This window comes from Vanrija albida, assembly GCF_041260175.1.
Source record: "Vanrija albida strain AlHP1 chromosome Unknown contig_7, whole genome shotgun sequence".
NCBI lineage: Eukaryota > Fungi > Basidiomycota > Tremellomycetes > Trichosporonales > Trichosporonaceae > Vanrija > Vanrija albida.
In genome coordinates this window covers 353,365-368,891 of record NW_027191426.1, presented here as the reverse complement: position 1 = coordinate 368,891, position 15,527 = coordinate 353,365, and the positions used below count along the sequence as shown (strand labels likewise).

General features: G+C 63.8%; 4 protein-coding genes across 4 annotated transcripts; 2 read left to right on the top strand and 2 right to left on the bottom strand.

Annotated features, from left to right (window-relative positions):
• Nucleotides 1-718: 718 nt before the first annotated feature.
• On the top strand, nt 719-6,169 carry FKS1 (1,3-beta-D-glucan synthase; the record flags this gene model as incomplete). The annotated part of the gene is made up of 3 exons (XM_069356982.1): nt 719-959; nt 1,015-1,130; nt 1,184-6,169. 3 exons carry the CDS (start codon nt 719-721, stop codon nt 6,167-6,169), a joined length of 5,343 nt encoding a protein of 1,780 aa, XP_069204919.1.
• Nucleotides 6,170-6,867: 698 nt separating this feature from the next.
• Nucleotides 6,868-9,171, bottom strand: Q8F55_008587 (uncharacterized protein; the record flags this gene model as incomplete). The annotated part of the gene is made up of 3 exons (XM_069356981.1): nt 6,868-7,083; nt 7,209-7,815; nt 7,850-9,171. 3 exons carry the CDS (start codon nt 9,169-9,171, stop codon nt 6,868-6,870), a joined length of 2,145 nt encoding a protein of 714 aa, XP_069204918.1.
• Nucleotides 9,172-9,892: 721 nt separating this feature from the next.
• On the bottom strand, nt 9,893-11,677 carry Q8F55_008586 (uncharacterized protein; the record flags this gene model as incomplete). Its single annotated transcript, XM_069356980.1, has 6 exons — nt 9,893-10,096; nt 10,134-10,931; nt 10,966-11,052; nt 11,086-11,303; nt 11,336-11,443; nt 11,485-11,677. 6 exons carry the CDS (start codon nt 11,675-11,677, stop codon nt 9,893-9,895), a joined length of 1,608 nt encoding a protein of 535 aa, XP_069204917.1.
• Nucleotides 11,678-12,935: 1,258 nt separating this feature from the next.
• On the top strand, nt 12,936-13,790 carry Q8F55_008585 (uncharacterized protein; the record flags this gene model as incomplete). Its single annotated transcript, XM_069356979.1, has 1 exon — nt 12,936-13,790. One exon carries the CDS (start codon nt 12,936-12,938, stop codon nt 13,788-13,790), a length of 855 nt encoding a protein of 284 aa, XP_069204916.1.
• Between the last annotated feature and the right edge of the window lie 1,737 nt (nt 13,791-15,527).

Genomic DNA, 15,527 nt, shown 5'->3' with positions numbered 1-15,527 from the left:
CAACCACACCTTCCCTCGACCACTCTCTTTTCTCCCTCCTTCCGACTCTTTTTCCTCCCTCCTCCTCCTCTCTCTCTCCCCCCTCTTCCCTCTCGTCGTCGCCGTCGCCATCGGCAATCGCGTCGCGTGCAGTGCTGTGCCCACCCAGCCACGCTCCGGGGCTTTTCTCTCTAAACACACTCCCCAGCGACCAGTGCGACACACCCCACCCACCCACCCACCCACCACAGACCACACACACACACACACAACAAGCACAACCCATCACAACTTACCCCCCATTCCTCCTCCCCACCTGTGCATTAGCCCTTTTGGTCGCGACTCACGGCCCTCGTCGTCGCATCTCTCTGTAACCGCGACTGCCTAAACAACCCCCAGGGGTCTATTCCTGCAAGTGTGACCCGTCAGAGACGAACACGCGCAACGTTACTCTAGGTGCGTAATACACTCGTCCATGTGTGCGTGTCTGTCTTGTCAGACGACTATCGCGTCGGCGTCGGCATCCTCGTCAACAGACGAGTCAATTGTTTGCCAAGGACGCAACCAAGGCTTCGCGCTTCCCATCATTGGGCTGGGTTAGCTGCCCAGCTTCCCGCGCACCCACCCACTGTCGCTCTCTACATATTCGCATCTCCATCTCCATCTCCCCCCCCTCCTCTCAACACCGCCCCGTCCTTCATACCAACTCGACTAACACTTGCAGTAGTACAACACGGCCATGTCGTACAACAACCCGCAGGCGAACTATTCGCAGGCGTCGTCCACGGACCCATTCACTGGTGCCCAGCAGCCGCCTGGCCAGCAGACGCCTTACGACGCTCCTCCCCCACAAGGACCTGGTGGCGCACCAACAAACTACCAGCAATACTATGACAACAACTCGGAGATGGATGCCCGCTACGAGGGCGGCGGAATGGGCCGCGAGACCTGGGTCAGCGAGAGCGCTGGCAGTGGTTATGGTAGGTTGTTGCGCCCGCAGCAGTTGTATCCGCAGTCGTGCTAACAGCGCATTAGAACCCAACCAGTACCCCGCCTCCGAGCACTCGTTCCAGCAGGGCTACCCATCGCGCGCCTCTACTCCCACCTTCACCGAGGGCAGCAAGGAGGGCCACCGCCCGCGCGAGCCTTACGTGAGTAGAGTGGCGCCGTTGAGCGACGTAAACAAGCATACTAACCCCCGCAGCCGGCTTGGACGCAGGAGGCCAACATCCCCTTGTCAAAGGAGGAGATTGAGGATGTCCTGATCGACCTGGCCAACAAGTTTGGTTTCCAGAAGGACTCGTGCCGTAACATTTACGACTTCCTCATGATCCAGTTGGACTCGCGTGCTTCGCGCATGTCGCCCAACCAGGCTCTCCTGACCCTCCACGCCGACTACATTGGTGGCGAGCACGCCAACTACCGCAAGTGGTACTTTGCCGCCCAGCTCGACCTTGACGATGCCATCGGTGCCGTCAACAACCCCGGTCTTTCGCGCGTCCGTTCCGTCGCCCGTCGTGGTGGCAAGAACGCCGCCCCTCAGTCTGCCCAGGAGAAGTCGCTCGACTCGGCCACCCAGCGCTGGCGTACTGCCATGAACAACATGTCCCAGTACGACCGTCTTCGCCAGGTCGCGCTCTACCTCCTCTGTTGGGGTGAGGCCGCTCAGGTCCGCTTCGTTCCCGAGTGCTTGTGCTTCATCTTCAAGTGTGCCGACGACTACTACCGCTCGCCCGAGTGCCAGAACCGCATGGACGCCGTCCCCGAGGGTCTCTACCTCCGTGCCGTCGTCAAGCCGCTCTACAAGTTCCTCCGTGACCAGGGTTACGAGGTTGTCGACGGCAAGTTCCTGCGTCGCGAGAGGGATCACGACAAGATTATCGGTTACGACGATGTCAACCAGCTCTTCTGGTACCCCGAGGGCATTGCTCGCATTGTGCTCGCCGACAAGACCCGCCTCGTCGACATTCCTCCCTCGCAGCGTTTCATGAAGTTTGACCGCATCGACTGGCCCAATGTCTTCTTCAAGACGTACCTCGAGAAGCGTTCGTTTGTCCACCTGCTCGTCAACTTCAACCGTATCTGGGTTCTCCACATCTCGCTCTTCTGGTTCTACACTGCCTACAACGCCAAGCCCCTCTACGCCCCCAAGAACCAGCTCAACCCGTCTACCGGAATGCAGTGGTCGGTCGTCGCCCTCGGTGGCGGTGTTGCCACTCTGATCCAGATGCTCGCCACGCTCGCCGAGTTCAGCTACATCCCCACCACCTGGAACAACACGTCGCACCTTACCCGCCGTCTGCTATTCCTGCTCGTCGCCCTGGGCATCACCGTCGGTCCTACGATCTACATTGCCTTCTTCAACAGCGGCGAGAGCGAGTTGACAAAGTGGCTCGGTGTCGGTCAGTTCATCTTCGCGATCATCTTCACGCTCCTCTTTGGCGTCATGCCCTCGGGACGCATGTTCGGTGATCGTGTCGCTGGCAAGAACCGCAAGTACCTCGCCAACCAGACCTTTACGGCCTCGTACCCTACCCTGTCTCGCCCCGCCCGTGCGTCGTCGATCCTCCTCTGGTTCCTCATCTTCGGGTGCAAGTTTACCGAGTCGTACTTCTTCTTGGCCGTCTCGTTCCGTGACCCCATGACCGTCATGCGCGGCATGAAGGTGCAGAACTGCAACGACAAGTACTTTGGAAAGGCGCTCTGCGAGAACCAGGTCGCGTTCACCCTCGCCGTCATGTTCGTCATGGACCTGACCCTCTTCTTCCTCGACACTTTCCTCTGGTATGTCATCTGGAACACGATCTTCTCGATCGCTCGTTCGTTCGCCATTGGCATGAGCATCTGGACCCCCTGGCGCGACATCTTCTCGCGTCTGCCCAAGCGCATCTACGCCAAGATCCTCGCGACGGCCGAGATGGAGGTCAAGTACAAGCCCAAGGTCCTCGTGTCCCAGGTCTGGAACGCCGTCATCATCTCCATGTACCGCGAGCACTTACTCTCGATCGACCACGTCCAGCGCCTTCTCTACCACCAGATCGCCTCGGACCAGCCCGGCAAGCGTACCCTCCGTGCCCCCGCCTTCTTCATCTCGCAGGGTGACAAGAACTCCAAGGTCGAGTTCTTCCCCAAGGGCTCCGAGGCCGAGCGCCGTATCTCGTTCTTCGCCCAGTCGCTCACCACGACCCTCCCCGAGCCCATCCCCGTCGAGGCCATGCCCACTTTCACCGTCCTCGTGCCCCACTACTCGGAGAAGATTCTGCTCTCGCTTCGTGAGATTATTCGTGAGGAGGACCAGAACACGCGTGTCACTCTGCTCGAGTACCTCAAGCAGCTCCACCCCGTCGAGTGGGACAACTTCGTCAAGGACACCAAGATTCTCGCCGAGGAGTCCAACCTCTTTGGCGGTGGCAGCAACCCCTTCGGTGACGAGAAGGAGGACAAGCGCGCCGACGACATTCCGTTCTACACTGTCGGTTTCAAGTCGGCTGCCCCCGAGTACACTCTGCGTACGCGTATCTGGGCGTCGCTCCGTGCCCAGACCCTTTACCGCACCGTCTCTGGTTTCATGAACTACTCCAAGGCCATCAAGCTCCTCTACCGTGTCGAGAACCCCGAGGTTGTCCAGCTCTTTGGCGGCAACACGGACCAGCTTGAGCGTGAGCTCGAGCGCATGGCTCGTCGCAAGTTCAAGTTTGTCGTCTCGATGCAGCGCTACTCCAAGTTCAACAAGGAGGAGCACGAGAATGCCGAGTTCCTTCTCCGCGCCTACCCCGACCTCCAGATTGCCTACCTCGACGAGGAGCCTGCCCGCAAGGAGGGTGGCGAGTCGCGCATCTTCTCGGCTCTTATCGACGGTCACTCGGAGATCATGCCCAACGGTCGCCGCAGGCCCAAGTTCCGCATCGAGCTCCCTGGTAACCCCATTCTCGGTGACGGCAAGTCGGACAACCAGAACCACGCCATCGTCTTCTACCGCGGTGAATACCTCCAGCTTATCGACGCCAACCAGGACAACTACCTCGAGGAGTGTCTCAAGATTCGCAACGTCCTCGGCGAGTTTGAGGAGTTCCAGGTCTCGTCGCAGTCGCCCTACGCCCCCAACGGCCACAAGGACTTCAAGAAGTTCCCTGTCGCCATTGTCGGTGCCCGCGAGTACATCTTCTCGGAGAACATTGGTATCCTCGGTGACATTGCCGCCGGCAAGGAGCAGACATTCGGTACTCTTGCGGCTCGTTCGCTCTCGTTCATTGGCGGCAAGCTCCACTACGGTCACCCCGATTTCCTCAACGCCATCTACATGAACACTCGCGGTGGTGTCTCCAAGGCGCAGAAGGGTCTCCACCTCAACGAAGACATTTACGCCGGTATGAACGCCTTTGGCCGTGGCGGCAGGATCAAGCACTCGGAGTACTACCAGTGCGGAAAGGGTCGTGACCTTGGTTTCGGCACCATTCTCAACTTCCAGACCAAGATTGGTACCGGTATGGGTGAACAGATGCTCTCGCGCGAGTACTACTACCTCGGCACCCAGCTGCCCATGGACCGCTTCCTTACCTTCTACTACGGTCACCCCGGTTTCCACGTCAACAACATCTTGGTCATGATGTCGGTCCAGATCTTCATGTTAACCTTGACGTTTATCGGCACGCTCAACTCGTCGCTGGCCATCTGCCAGTACGACTCGAACGGTGGTATCCGCCAGGGTCAGAGCGGCTGCTACAACCTCCAGCCCGTGTTCAAGTGGATCAAGCGCTGTATCATCTCGATCTTCATCGTGTTCTGGATCGCCTTCGTCCCCCTGTTCGTCCAGGAGCTGACCGAGCGTGGAACCGGCCGTGCGATCATCCGTCTCGCCAAGCACTTCGTTTCGCTCTCGCCAGTGTTCGAAGTGTTCTCGACGCAGATCTACATGCACTCGATCATCAACAACTTGACGTTCGGCGGCGCTCGTTACATTGCCACTGGCCGTGGTTTCGCCACCACTCGCATCTCGTTCAGCATCCTCTACTCGCGTTTCGCTGGCCCCTCGATCTACCTCGGTATCCGTACCCTGATCGTGCTCCTCTACGTCTCGCTTGCCGTGTGGATCCCCCACCTGATCTACTTCTGGATCACTGTTGTTGGTCTTTGCGTCGCGCCGTTCCTCTTCAACCCCCACCAGTTCTCGTACGCCGACTTCATCATCGACTACCGCGAGTTCCTTCGCTGGATGTCGCGTGGTAACTCGCGCACGCACGCCAACTCGTGGGTCGGCTACTGCCGCCTGTCTCGTACGCGTATCACTGGTTTCAAGCGCAAGCGCCTCGGATTGCCCTCTGAGAAGCTCTCGAGCGACGTTCCCCGTGCTGGCTGGCGCGCGATCATCGTGTCCGAGATCCTTGGCCCCGTCTGCCTTGCCATCCTCATGGTCATCTGCTACCTGTTCGTCAAGGCCTTCCCCCAGGGCGGTGTCACCATCCCCGGTCTTCTTCGCATCGCCATCATTGCCCTCGGCCCGATCGTCTGGAACATGGCCTTCCTCTTGGTCCTCTTCCTGATCTCGCTCTTCCTCGGCCCCTGCCTCAACGCCCACACGACCCAGTTTGGTGCCACGATGGCTGCCATTGCCCACCTTGGCGCCGTTGTTGGCATGGTCGCCTTCTTCGAGTTCCTGTGGTACCTCGAGATGTGGAACGCTTCGCACACTGTCCTCGGTGTGATTGCGGTTATCGCCGTCCAGCGTGCCGTCTTCAAGATCCTCATCGCCATCTTCCTGTCGCGCGAGTTCAAGCACGACGAGACCAACCGTGCCTGGTGGACTGGTGTCTGGTTCAACCGTGGCCTCGGTGCCCACGTTCTCAGCCAGCCCGCTCGCGAGTTCATCGTCAAGACGATTGAGATGGGTCTCTACTCGGCCGACTTCATCACGTGTCACCTGCTCCTCCTGCTGCTCACGTTCCCGATGCTCATCCCCTTCTTCGACCGCCTGCATGCGACCATGCTGTTCTGGCTCTCCCCCAGCCAGCAGATCCGCCCTCCGATCTACTCGCTCCGCCAGCGCAGCCAGCGCCGCAAGATTGTTGCCAAGTACTCGGTCGTGTACTTCCTCATCCAGGCCGTGTTTGTTGCGCTCATCGTCGTGCCCGTCGTCCTCAAGACGGCCGCCGGTCTCCAGCCCAAGACTCCTCCTCTCGGCGGCGTCATTTAGGCGACTCTACCTCACTCCCCCCATCACGACCCTACATCACCACATCAAACGAGACGAGTTTTACGAGACATGACCACATGGCCTTGCCCCTCTGCAACCACTTCCACGACCCATTCTTCCATCCTGCGGCTCGTCTCCTGCCCGCCTCCCTCCCCCTTGCATAGAAACGACACTCAACATGGACACTGCGCTTGTGACCGTCTCTGCGCCCTTGACCGACCCTTTGTGCTTCAAGATACTCGACGAGCAGTGCTCTGAACAATCACCCGCGCGGAATGATCATATACCCACGTGCACGCGGTTTTAGCGATGCAACGGATTAGATTGCGGGGGGCCCGGGGGGGCGAGTTGCCAGCGTTGCGTGGTGATGTAGCACTGACATAGCACTGACATGGCACTGACATACATAGCACTGACGTTGGGCATTCTGCATGCGGGGATAGAAGGGCTGGCAGTGGGGAACACTCAACTTGTTACACTCAAGCCCACCACAAGCCTTGGGCGGCGTGTTCTGTGCCGTGTCGGCCTACTTCCAACCTGCCTGTGGTAGAGCAGCGAGGCAGGCGGGAGAAGCTGCCCGGCGCGTGGCGTGCGTGTGTGCTAGATGCATAGTATCGCGGCCTACAATATACAACATGGCCGTGCGTGGCTCGTCTCGTATCACTCTCGCCTCGCTCCGCGGCTACGCCGCTACGCCCTCAGAGCCACATGTTCCTCCCGAAAGTGTGCATGGCCTCACGCCACGGCGCCATGCCGTCCTCGTACGCGCCGCACGTGTCCAGCACCTCCCAGCAGAGGGCCATGATGTCGTCTGAGCCGCGGAAGGACGCGCCGTACGACATGGCGAGGGCGAGGCGGGACGTGTGTTGGAGCGCGGTGCGGGCGGCCTTGTCGCGGGTGTAGACGCCGATTATCTGGGCGCGAGCGCGTTAGCGCGAGCCGTGGGGGGGAGGGGGGTGGGGTCGACTATGGGAGGGGGGAGGGGAGGGGGAGGGGTAGGGGAGGGGGAGGGCAAGGGGGGACGGGGAAAGCCACTCACAGTCAAGGCCCACAAGAACCCCGGCATCGTGGCCGGCTCGGCGTCCCCGACCAGCTCAATCGCGCGCTCCCTCTCCCTCGTGATCCGCTCATCCGCCAAGTCCGTCTCGAGCACCTCAGTCAACAAGAGCACGATACACGCGGCGCGCATGACCTCGTTGCCGCGCTGCGTGCGGTCCGAGCGCCCCGGGTCAAAGCTGGCCTCGTCCCAGTCCCACTGGGCCGTGATTTCCGCTAGCAGCGCCTCGCCCTCGTCCCGGAGCAGGGCGTGGGCCGGCGTGGCGGCGGCGGCCCGGATGAGCATGTACCGCCGGGAGACGAGCAGCGCGATGCGGTACATTATGCGCACGATGCGGCGCGTGAACCCGAAGAAATCTTCGACGAGCTCTGGCCCGCTCGGCGCGACGGTGAACGGCGCGGGCGCGTGCGGCATCGCCAGGACGGGCGTGCACGTGAACTGCACGACGCTGTACACCGCGATGAAGTCGCGCAGGGAGGTGGCAAATTCCGAGTCCGAGTCCGGGGCCAGCTCGAACGCCGTCGTCGGGTTGATCTCGAGCGTGCCCCCGTCGAGCATCTGCGCCATGCTGCGCACGAAGAAGGCCATGCTGGGGGTCAGCGGGGAGGCGAGCGACGACGTACAGATACTCCTGCGTCTTCCACTGCGGGCCGGCGAAGAGGACCTTGGCCTTGAGGATGGCGCTGTCGGCCTCCTGCTTGCTGCGTGCGGCTTCACAGCGCCAGAACCAGCTCTTGTCGCCCTCGGCCTCGAGGTTGCCGCGGTGCACGAACGACAGGTGCCGCAGCGACGCGTGCAGGTACTCGCGGATGTAGGTGTGGACTGTTGGTTTGCCTGCCGGGCTGAGGGGGCGCGGCGCGCAGAGGGAGGCGAGGGCACGGGGGAAGAGCTGCGTGTAGATCCAGTTGTGGCTCATCTTGCTTGTGGCGACGATCTCGATACAGCCCTGCGTCTCGAAGTAGCTCACCGCGCTGCGGTTCAGCGGGCAGTCGGAGAGCCCGGCGATCGTGAAGGTGGAGAGCGCGGACGCGGGGGCAGGGTTGGCGAGGGACTGGAGGAGCGACTTGAGGTCGGCGGCGGCCGAGGCGGCTTCGATGTCGTTGCGCACCGCGAGCTGGAGCGACTCGGAGGGGAGCGAGGCGAGGGCGGTGAGGTCGATAATGTCGGAGGCGTCGGCGTCGGCCGCGGGGGCGGAGGCGGGGGGCGCAGGGGGGTCGAGGTCCGAAGCCGGCGCGAGGACGTTGGCGAGAGCGTCGTCGAGCGCGTCGGCAGCGTCGCCGCCATCGCTGGGCGGCACGACCGCGGCTTCCCCAAACACCGCCTCGCTCCCCGGCGACGCGCTGAGCGGCGCGAGCGCGCCGAGCTCGAACGGCACCCACCCGCACTCCGACTCGGGGCTGAGCGCTGGGGCGGGCGCGGGGGCCGGCACCGGAGCCGGCGGGTCGAGTATAGACCCCACGTCGACGGCCTTGGCCGAGCGCCGCCTCCTCGCCGCGGCCACCCCGAACCCCTTGGGCGTAGGGTCGACCTTCATCCGCCCCTCAACGAGCGCGCGGTTCGTCACCTGCTGCTGGAGCCAGCTCTCCGCGAGGCGTGTCCACTCGTCGCGCGCGGCCTCGAGCGCCGCCGCGCCAGGCCACTGCGCGACGTCCTCGGCCGCCTCCCACATGTCCTCCCTCGCGCCCTTGCCGCGCTGCAGGCGCCCGCCGACGGGGTAGTGGCACGGCCTGTCGGTCTCCCAGCAGCGCCGGCAGACGACTTTGCGGCCTGTGGTGGAGACCGGGCCCTCGGCGCACTTGATGCGCTGGCGCCGGCACTCGCGACACCCGGTCGAGGTGCGCGTGTGCGGCCGCCGCTTGCGCGGTGCTGCGGGCGACGGGGCCGAGTGTGGCGAGTCGTACGGTGGGGGGAAGTGCGCTGCGCGCGGCGCGGCGTGCGTCGTCATTGATAAGTTGAGTGAGTGGGTTGTGGTCGTGGTGAGAGAGGAGGCAGAAGCACGCTATAGACGAGTGCCGACAAGTACCTCGTCTCTCGTCTCTCGTCGCCGGGGTGGTTGGGTCGTCTCCCCCCTGCCTGGGAAATACCGCGGCGCCCCTCCCCCCGGCCCCACCCCCCACCCCCCGCCCCATACCCTCTCCAGGGCTTATCAGCCGGCTGCGGCCGGCTAGCCGTCGTGAAGAGTGAGATGGAGTCGAGCGAGTCGAGGGCAGGGCGGGCGATACGGGCGACGAGGTGGCGCCGCCGCGACCCTCGCCAATGTCGCCAGCGGAATGTGCCACTGCCTTTCCGGTGGCGCGGCGACAACCGGCTCGTCTATCGGGTCGACTCTGGTCCGCTCGACTCTGGTCCGCGACCCAAGGCCGGCAGCGCGATGGTCAGCTGCGCAGGTCGCTGAGGCAGCCGTAGACCCGACGACGGGCCGACTTCCGACCGGCGTCGCGGTCACGCGAACGCGCTGCACAAGACTGCGGCTGCACAAGACTCCATCTACTATTTACAACTGCTCCACGCCGCCCTACTCCACTCGAGTTCTCCGGCTTCTACTGCCCCGCGCCCAGATCCCGCCGCAGCTGAGATCTTGCTCCACCAGCTTCGGGATTGGCTCGTGGGCCAGGCTCGCGCCGCTGCTCTGCGCATGCCTCCGCCCCGCCCCTCCCCCCGCTCCACTAATGCCCCATCACACTCGATCTCACGTACGCCCAGTAGCTCACGCGGCTCGCCTTGCGCCACCCCTTGCCCCACTTGATGACGGGAAGGAAGGACAGGTACACGGCCATGCCGACGAGCGCGGCGACGATGAATGCGTTCTGGTAGCCCATGTTGACGACCCACGGCGTGATGCCGTAGCTGACCGCGAAGGACATTGTGTTCTGGGGCGTGAGCGAGCGCGGGGACACGACTACCCACCCTGACGAGGATCACACTGAGCACCACCTCGCCGCCGAGGTCCTTGTAGCTGTCGAGCACGTAGTTCAGCGCGAACGCGCCGCCAGAGGCACTCGTAAACGCCACCAAGCAGCCGCCGACGACGAGGCCAAACCAGTGGATGTGCTTGGCGGCGCCGACGCCCCAGAGGATGAGGCCGACGGGCAGGATGAGCGCGTTGAGCCCGAGCAGCCACAGCCTGTCCTCGGGCTCGCGGAGGCCGTTCTTGCGCCGCGCGTCCCAGAGCAGGAACTTGTCGGCCGCGTAGCCGGCGTACCCCGCTGCCAGGACCGCGCCGAGCGTCGGGCCGAGGTACGTAAGCCCGACGGCCGACGCGCGGAAGTTGTACACGTCGGTGAAGATGAGCGAGGCGGTCGCGTTGAGCACGTTGTACCAGATCAGGCTCGAGCCGTAGAGGAAGCCCGACCAGAAGACGACGGGGTAGCGGAGGAACAAGAGCGGGCGGTACATCTGGATGAAGAACACCCTCATCGTCGTCCACCGGTCGTTGAACATGGCCATGCGGCGGACGAACCCGTACGGCGTGCCGACGAGCTGGCGGTCGTCGGACGCGACCACATCGTGCGACGCGGCATGCGCGTCCTTGTCGCTCTTCTCCTCGCTCGTGCTGCCCGAGTCGCCGTGGTTCTCGCTGATCTCGGTCGTCCCGCGGTTGTAGTTGGTCTCCTCCATGAACAGGATGAGCACGAGCGTGCCTGCGGCCAGCTGGATCGCCGAGATCCAGAAGACCCAGCGGTATCCGAGCGCGTCGTTGACAAACTGGCGTGAGCTGGGCCCCGAGACGGCGACTTACGCCCGCCCACACCGGCGCGAGAAAGTTGCCGCCGAACAGCGCCATCGAGTACAGGCCCATGTACAAGCCGCGCTCGTGTGCGAAGAACTGGTGTCAGCGAGGCGCAGAGGCGCCACCTACCAAGTCACTGATGCTGATCTCTACGAGCATCTCGATCGGGCTCGTCAAGAGGCCCTGGATAATCTTGTTGGCATACCAGTCGCCCGGGCCGTGGATGTAGCCCTGCCACACGATGATGGCGAGGTGGCCCAGCTGCGAGATGATGAAGGTCGGGCGCTTGCCAAACGTCTGCGCAAAGGGCTGCGTGAGGATGCCGCCCCAGCCGAGGAGGAGGAACACTGGCGTGAGCGGGGCCGGAGGCACGACTCACTGTATCCCGTGCCGGCGTTCAGGTCGCCCAGCGAGATGCCCGTCGCGTCGGAGAGCGGCACGAGGACCGAGTAGATCGAGCACGCCGCGAACCCGGCCGTGATGCAGTCTGGGGGTCAGCTCGTGCCTCGCCGTGCCAAGTCAACCCACAAACCATGAGCATCGCGAACGCGATCTGCTTCCTCGCCGTGCTCCAGTTGAGCGGGTCGTTCGCGTCGGCAGACGGCGTAGGGTGCAGGATCACGTCGGATCTCCCCGCGTGCGGGCCGGCCGCGCGCCCGTCCGTGTCGACGAGGACGAGCGTGCCGGGGATCGGGAGGGAGGCTGGGTCGGGCGAGGACATGTTGCGTGGGGTTGTCGCCAGGCTGGGCGGCGACTCGCCTTATGTACGCTCCGCCCGCTGCACAGCGCCGCGGATATCAGCAGACCAGTACACACATACACGACAGCCGAGACCACCTCGCCCAGGCAGTTGCACACGGGGCGGCGGAGAGGGGCTGGGGCGGAGGACGAGGTGGCGACGCATACCGCGACTGCAATGTTGTTGCTCGCGGCACATGGCCACGGATCTGGCTCGCCGGGGGTTACTTTGCCGTGATACGCGGGCCGATATCGCGCTGGTACGCGTCAGTCGTTAACCGTTAGCAGTGTGGAGTCAGAGGCCGATGAGCTGCGGCGTGCGGTGGTGAGGCGCGGGCTGGATAAGAAACGTCGGTATCAGCACAGGCGGTAGGCGTTCAGCCATATCGGCCCCACTATCGGCCAATGGGCACAGCGCGGCGAATGCCTCGAGCTGGAGCTGGAGCTGGGGCCGGGGCGCGGGGCACGTTCTGGCATGCTCGAGGCAGGCTGGTGTGCGTGTGCAGGCTTCGCGTGTCGTGTGCAGAGAAGCCAGGCGAGCACTCGACGAGGGGGGACTGGGCAATGTCAACAACCTCGCCCCTCCACGTGCGGTTATCAAGCCCTGGGCAGGCTGACGGCCCCTCTCAGCGCCGGCTTGGCAATCGCTCCCAGTATATAATAAGCGCATGCATGCACCGTGCGCGTCTCTCCCCTCTGCTCGGGCATGTACCCATCTCTCGCCCCGTCTAGCATCGTCTGGCATCGCTGCATGCGGTTGTGGGCGGTGGAATCGGAAAAACAATGGGCATCCAGAGTGACCAAGTTGTGGGAACATGACCACCGCTTTGGGCAATTTCCGACTTTTGACTGCACGCGCTTGCTGACAACTGACGCACATGACGTTTGACCATGGCCGCTGCTGCCCGCGGCGTTGTGCTCAAAGCATGCATCTACGCGCTCGTCGTTGTCGGACGTCTGACTGATTGGTCGCATCGTACTCGCCAGCTGACAGGGGTATAAATACAGGCCGATTGCTCGACTCTGCATCTCTTCCTCATTCCAAAAACACATCCGCATCTCAACCACAACCTCCTCTCTGGACTCTGTCCACAACAACCATACCGCGCACATCCCGCCTCTTTGGCGCAGCACTCATCGCAGCCCTCTTCGCCCTCGTCGCAACCATTCTCCGCCCGTCCCTCCTCGCGCGCACCGCGCTCCGATCAGCAAAGCCCACCACCACAGCCATCACCCGCGCAATGTCGTCGTCCACCTCCAAGCCCACGTTCCAGTACCGCCCGTCCGAGGACCGCGGCGGGTCCAACCACGGCTGGCTCAAGACGTTCCACACGTTCTCGTTTGCCGACTACTACGACCCTGCGTTTGAGAACTTTGGCTCGCTCCGCGTCATCAACGAGGACCGTGTCGCGCCCTCGACCGGCTTCCCGACGCACCCCCACCGCGAGGCCGAAATCTTCAGCTACATCATCTCGGGCGAGCTCGCGCACAAGGACAGCATGGGAAACGTCGAGACCATGGTGCGCGGCGACATCCAGATGACGTCGGGCGGCACGGGCATCCGCCACTCCGAGTACAACGACAACAAGGAGAAGGAGGTGCACTTCCTCCAGATCTGGGCGCTGCCCAACGAGCGCGGCCTCAAGCCTAGGTACTACGCGCGCCACTTTACCGACGAGGACAAGACGGACAAGTGGGCCCACATTGTCGCGCCGGCGACGGCTGAGGGCGTCATTGACGAGCGTGACGCGACCGGCCCGACGCCCATCCACGCCGCGCTCAACTTCTTCGGCTCGCTCCTCGGCTCGGGCAAGAGCCTCGACCACACGCTCCTCCCCCGCCTCAAGCCCAGCCCCGCGGGCGCTGGCAAGCTGGTGTACGTCCAGCTCGTCCAGACCTCGGGCTACAACCCCGGCAAGGCGCCCAAGGACGGCAAGGGCGGCGCGCTCGTCAAGGTCTCGCTTGGCGGCCAGGAGGCGACGCTCGGCGAGGGCGACGGCGTCTTCATCCGCGGCGCCAACACGGGCGACAAGCTTGTTGTCGACAACGTCGGCGAGAAGCGCGCCGAGGTGGTCCTCTTCGAGATGGACGCGTAAGCGTACCTAGAGTGCGACGGCGTGCTGAGGCGTGCGCTAGACTTCAGAGCAGCCGGAGCAGCCGGTTATGACGAGTAGAGTAGGAGACCCATGAGCATACATTCAAAACCAAAACATTGTACTGGTCCGATTCATGTATCTATCACTTTGCATAGCGCTGCATCCGTCTGTTTACTGACAGCTGTACAACCCCGTGTAGGCACTACACCTGGGGCGCGGCGCGCCGGCGGCCCCAACCGCCAGCTCGGTGGGGAACACGCGGCGTAGTCGGCTAGGTCCCAGTAGGCCGTGTACGTCCAGGAGTCGTCGAGCTCCGTCCCGGTACCTCCCTGCTCGGGCGAGGGGCTCATCCGAGCGCGCGCGCCGCGCCCCCCTCGGAGAATAGAGACGGCGGAGAACGTCCCGCGCCTCGGCGTCGGAACGGGCCGTACTCGCGCGCCTCGGCTCGTCCTCAAGCTTGGCCGCGACGCGGGCGACGGGCGGAGCCGCGGCGGGCCCGCACCACCCCCTCGTCGCAGCACGCCGACGCGCCGCCTGCGCGGCGACGCAACCTGCCACCAATGAGTTCCTAGGCCGGCGATCACGTCTCGTCTCGCCCGCGCGGCCTGGCTCTTACGACGCGGCGCGAGTGCCTCGCGCATGTGAACCCCCTGTCGGCGGCGCACACCCGCCGACTTTGATTGCTGTGTGATCTCGATCGCGTTGCATATCCGTTATCGCGTCGCATGTGATGCGACGGCAGAGGCGAGTGGGTGGCCGTGAAGACTGTTCTCACGCGGCGCTTCTTGACGTCATGTGCGCTGCGCGCTGCGCCGCCGGATTAACGGTCCACGGAGCGATCGTCTGTAGGTACGGCGGCACCGATTGCCGCGGTAATCTGTGCATGGGGCGAGCGCGATCGTGCGAGCGGGGGTGGGCTCGTTGCATATATAGGTAGGTGGGTGGATGCTGTCGTCTCGAGTAGTTTATCGCCTGCGAGGGGGCACTCTGCCACGGATCGGCCGGGGTCCACCCCGTCGTCTTAACACCCCAGTCGCCTTGCTGCATCACGAACAGGACGTCCTCGCCGCAAGTGCTCGACAGACCCCACGCAACTGCCCAATAGGCGCCGCTGGGCTCAGGCGCCGTGCTGACCCGTAGGCCTCCCTCCAAGTCACCGCAGGCAGTATGCCGAGCACACCGGACTCAGCTGCTGTCCGCCAGCCGGCAGGCTCGGAGGCTCGACGGACCCACCCGACGACACATCGACGACCGACCAGTCGCCCGCATCGCGCATCCGCACCCGCCTCGCTCACCTGCCGCGGCATGGTCGCGTCCTCTGCGCAAAGGCAGCGTCGCGACCTGCCTGGTCGGCGGACACGCCGGACGACCCGTGTTTCCCGGGCCGCTTTCGTCGGCTCTGGCGTGGGTGGTGGTGCCTCCAGTGCTTACTGCCTGCCAATGACGAGTGGCGCCTGTACCACTACGTCGCAGTCGTCGACCCGCCGCACGCGCCATCCCGCCCGGTTGCATGCACACGACACTCGGCGGCGTGCATCCACGACGACGACGACACGGCGCGGGTGTAGGGCAGCGCGCCGTTCCGCTCGCGGGACGGGACAGGGGCCGACGTCAGAGCTGCCCCGCCGTCGCGACCAGCCATCCCCCCCGACCCGCTGCACTACGTACGTCGTCTTGCGCGTCGAGATTGGATTGCCGAGCGAGCGAGCGAGCTAGCTAGGCGCCACCGTTCCCGCA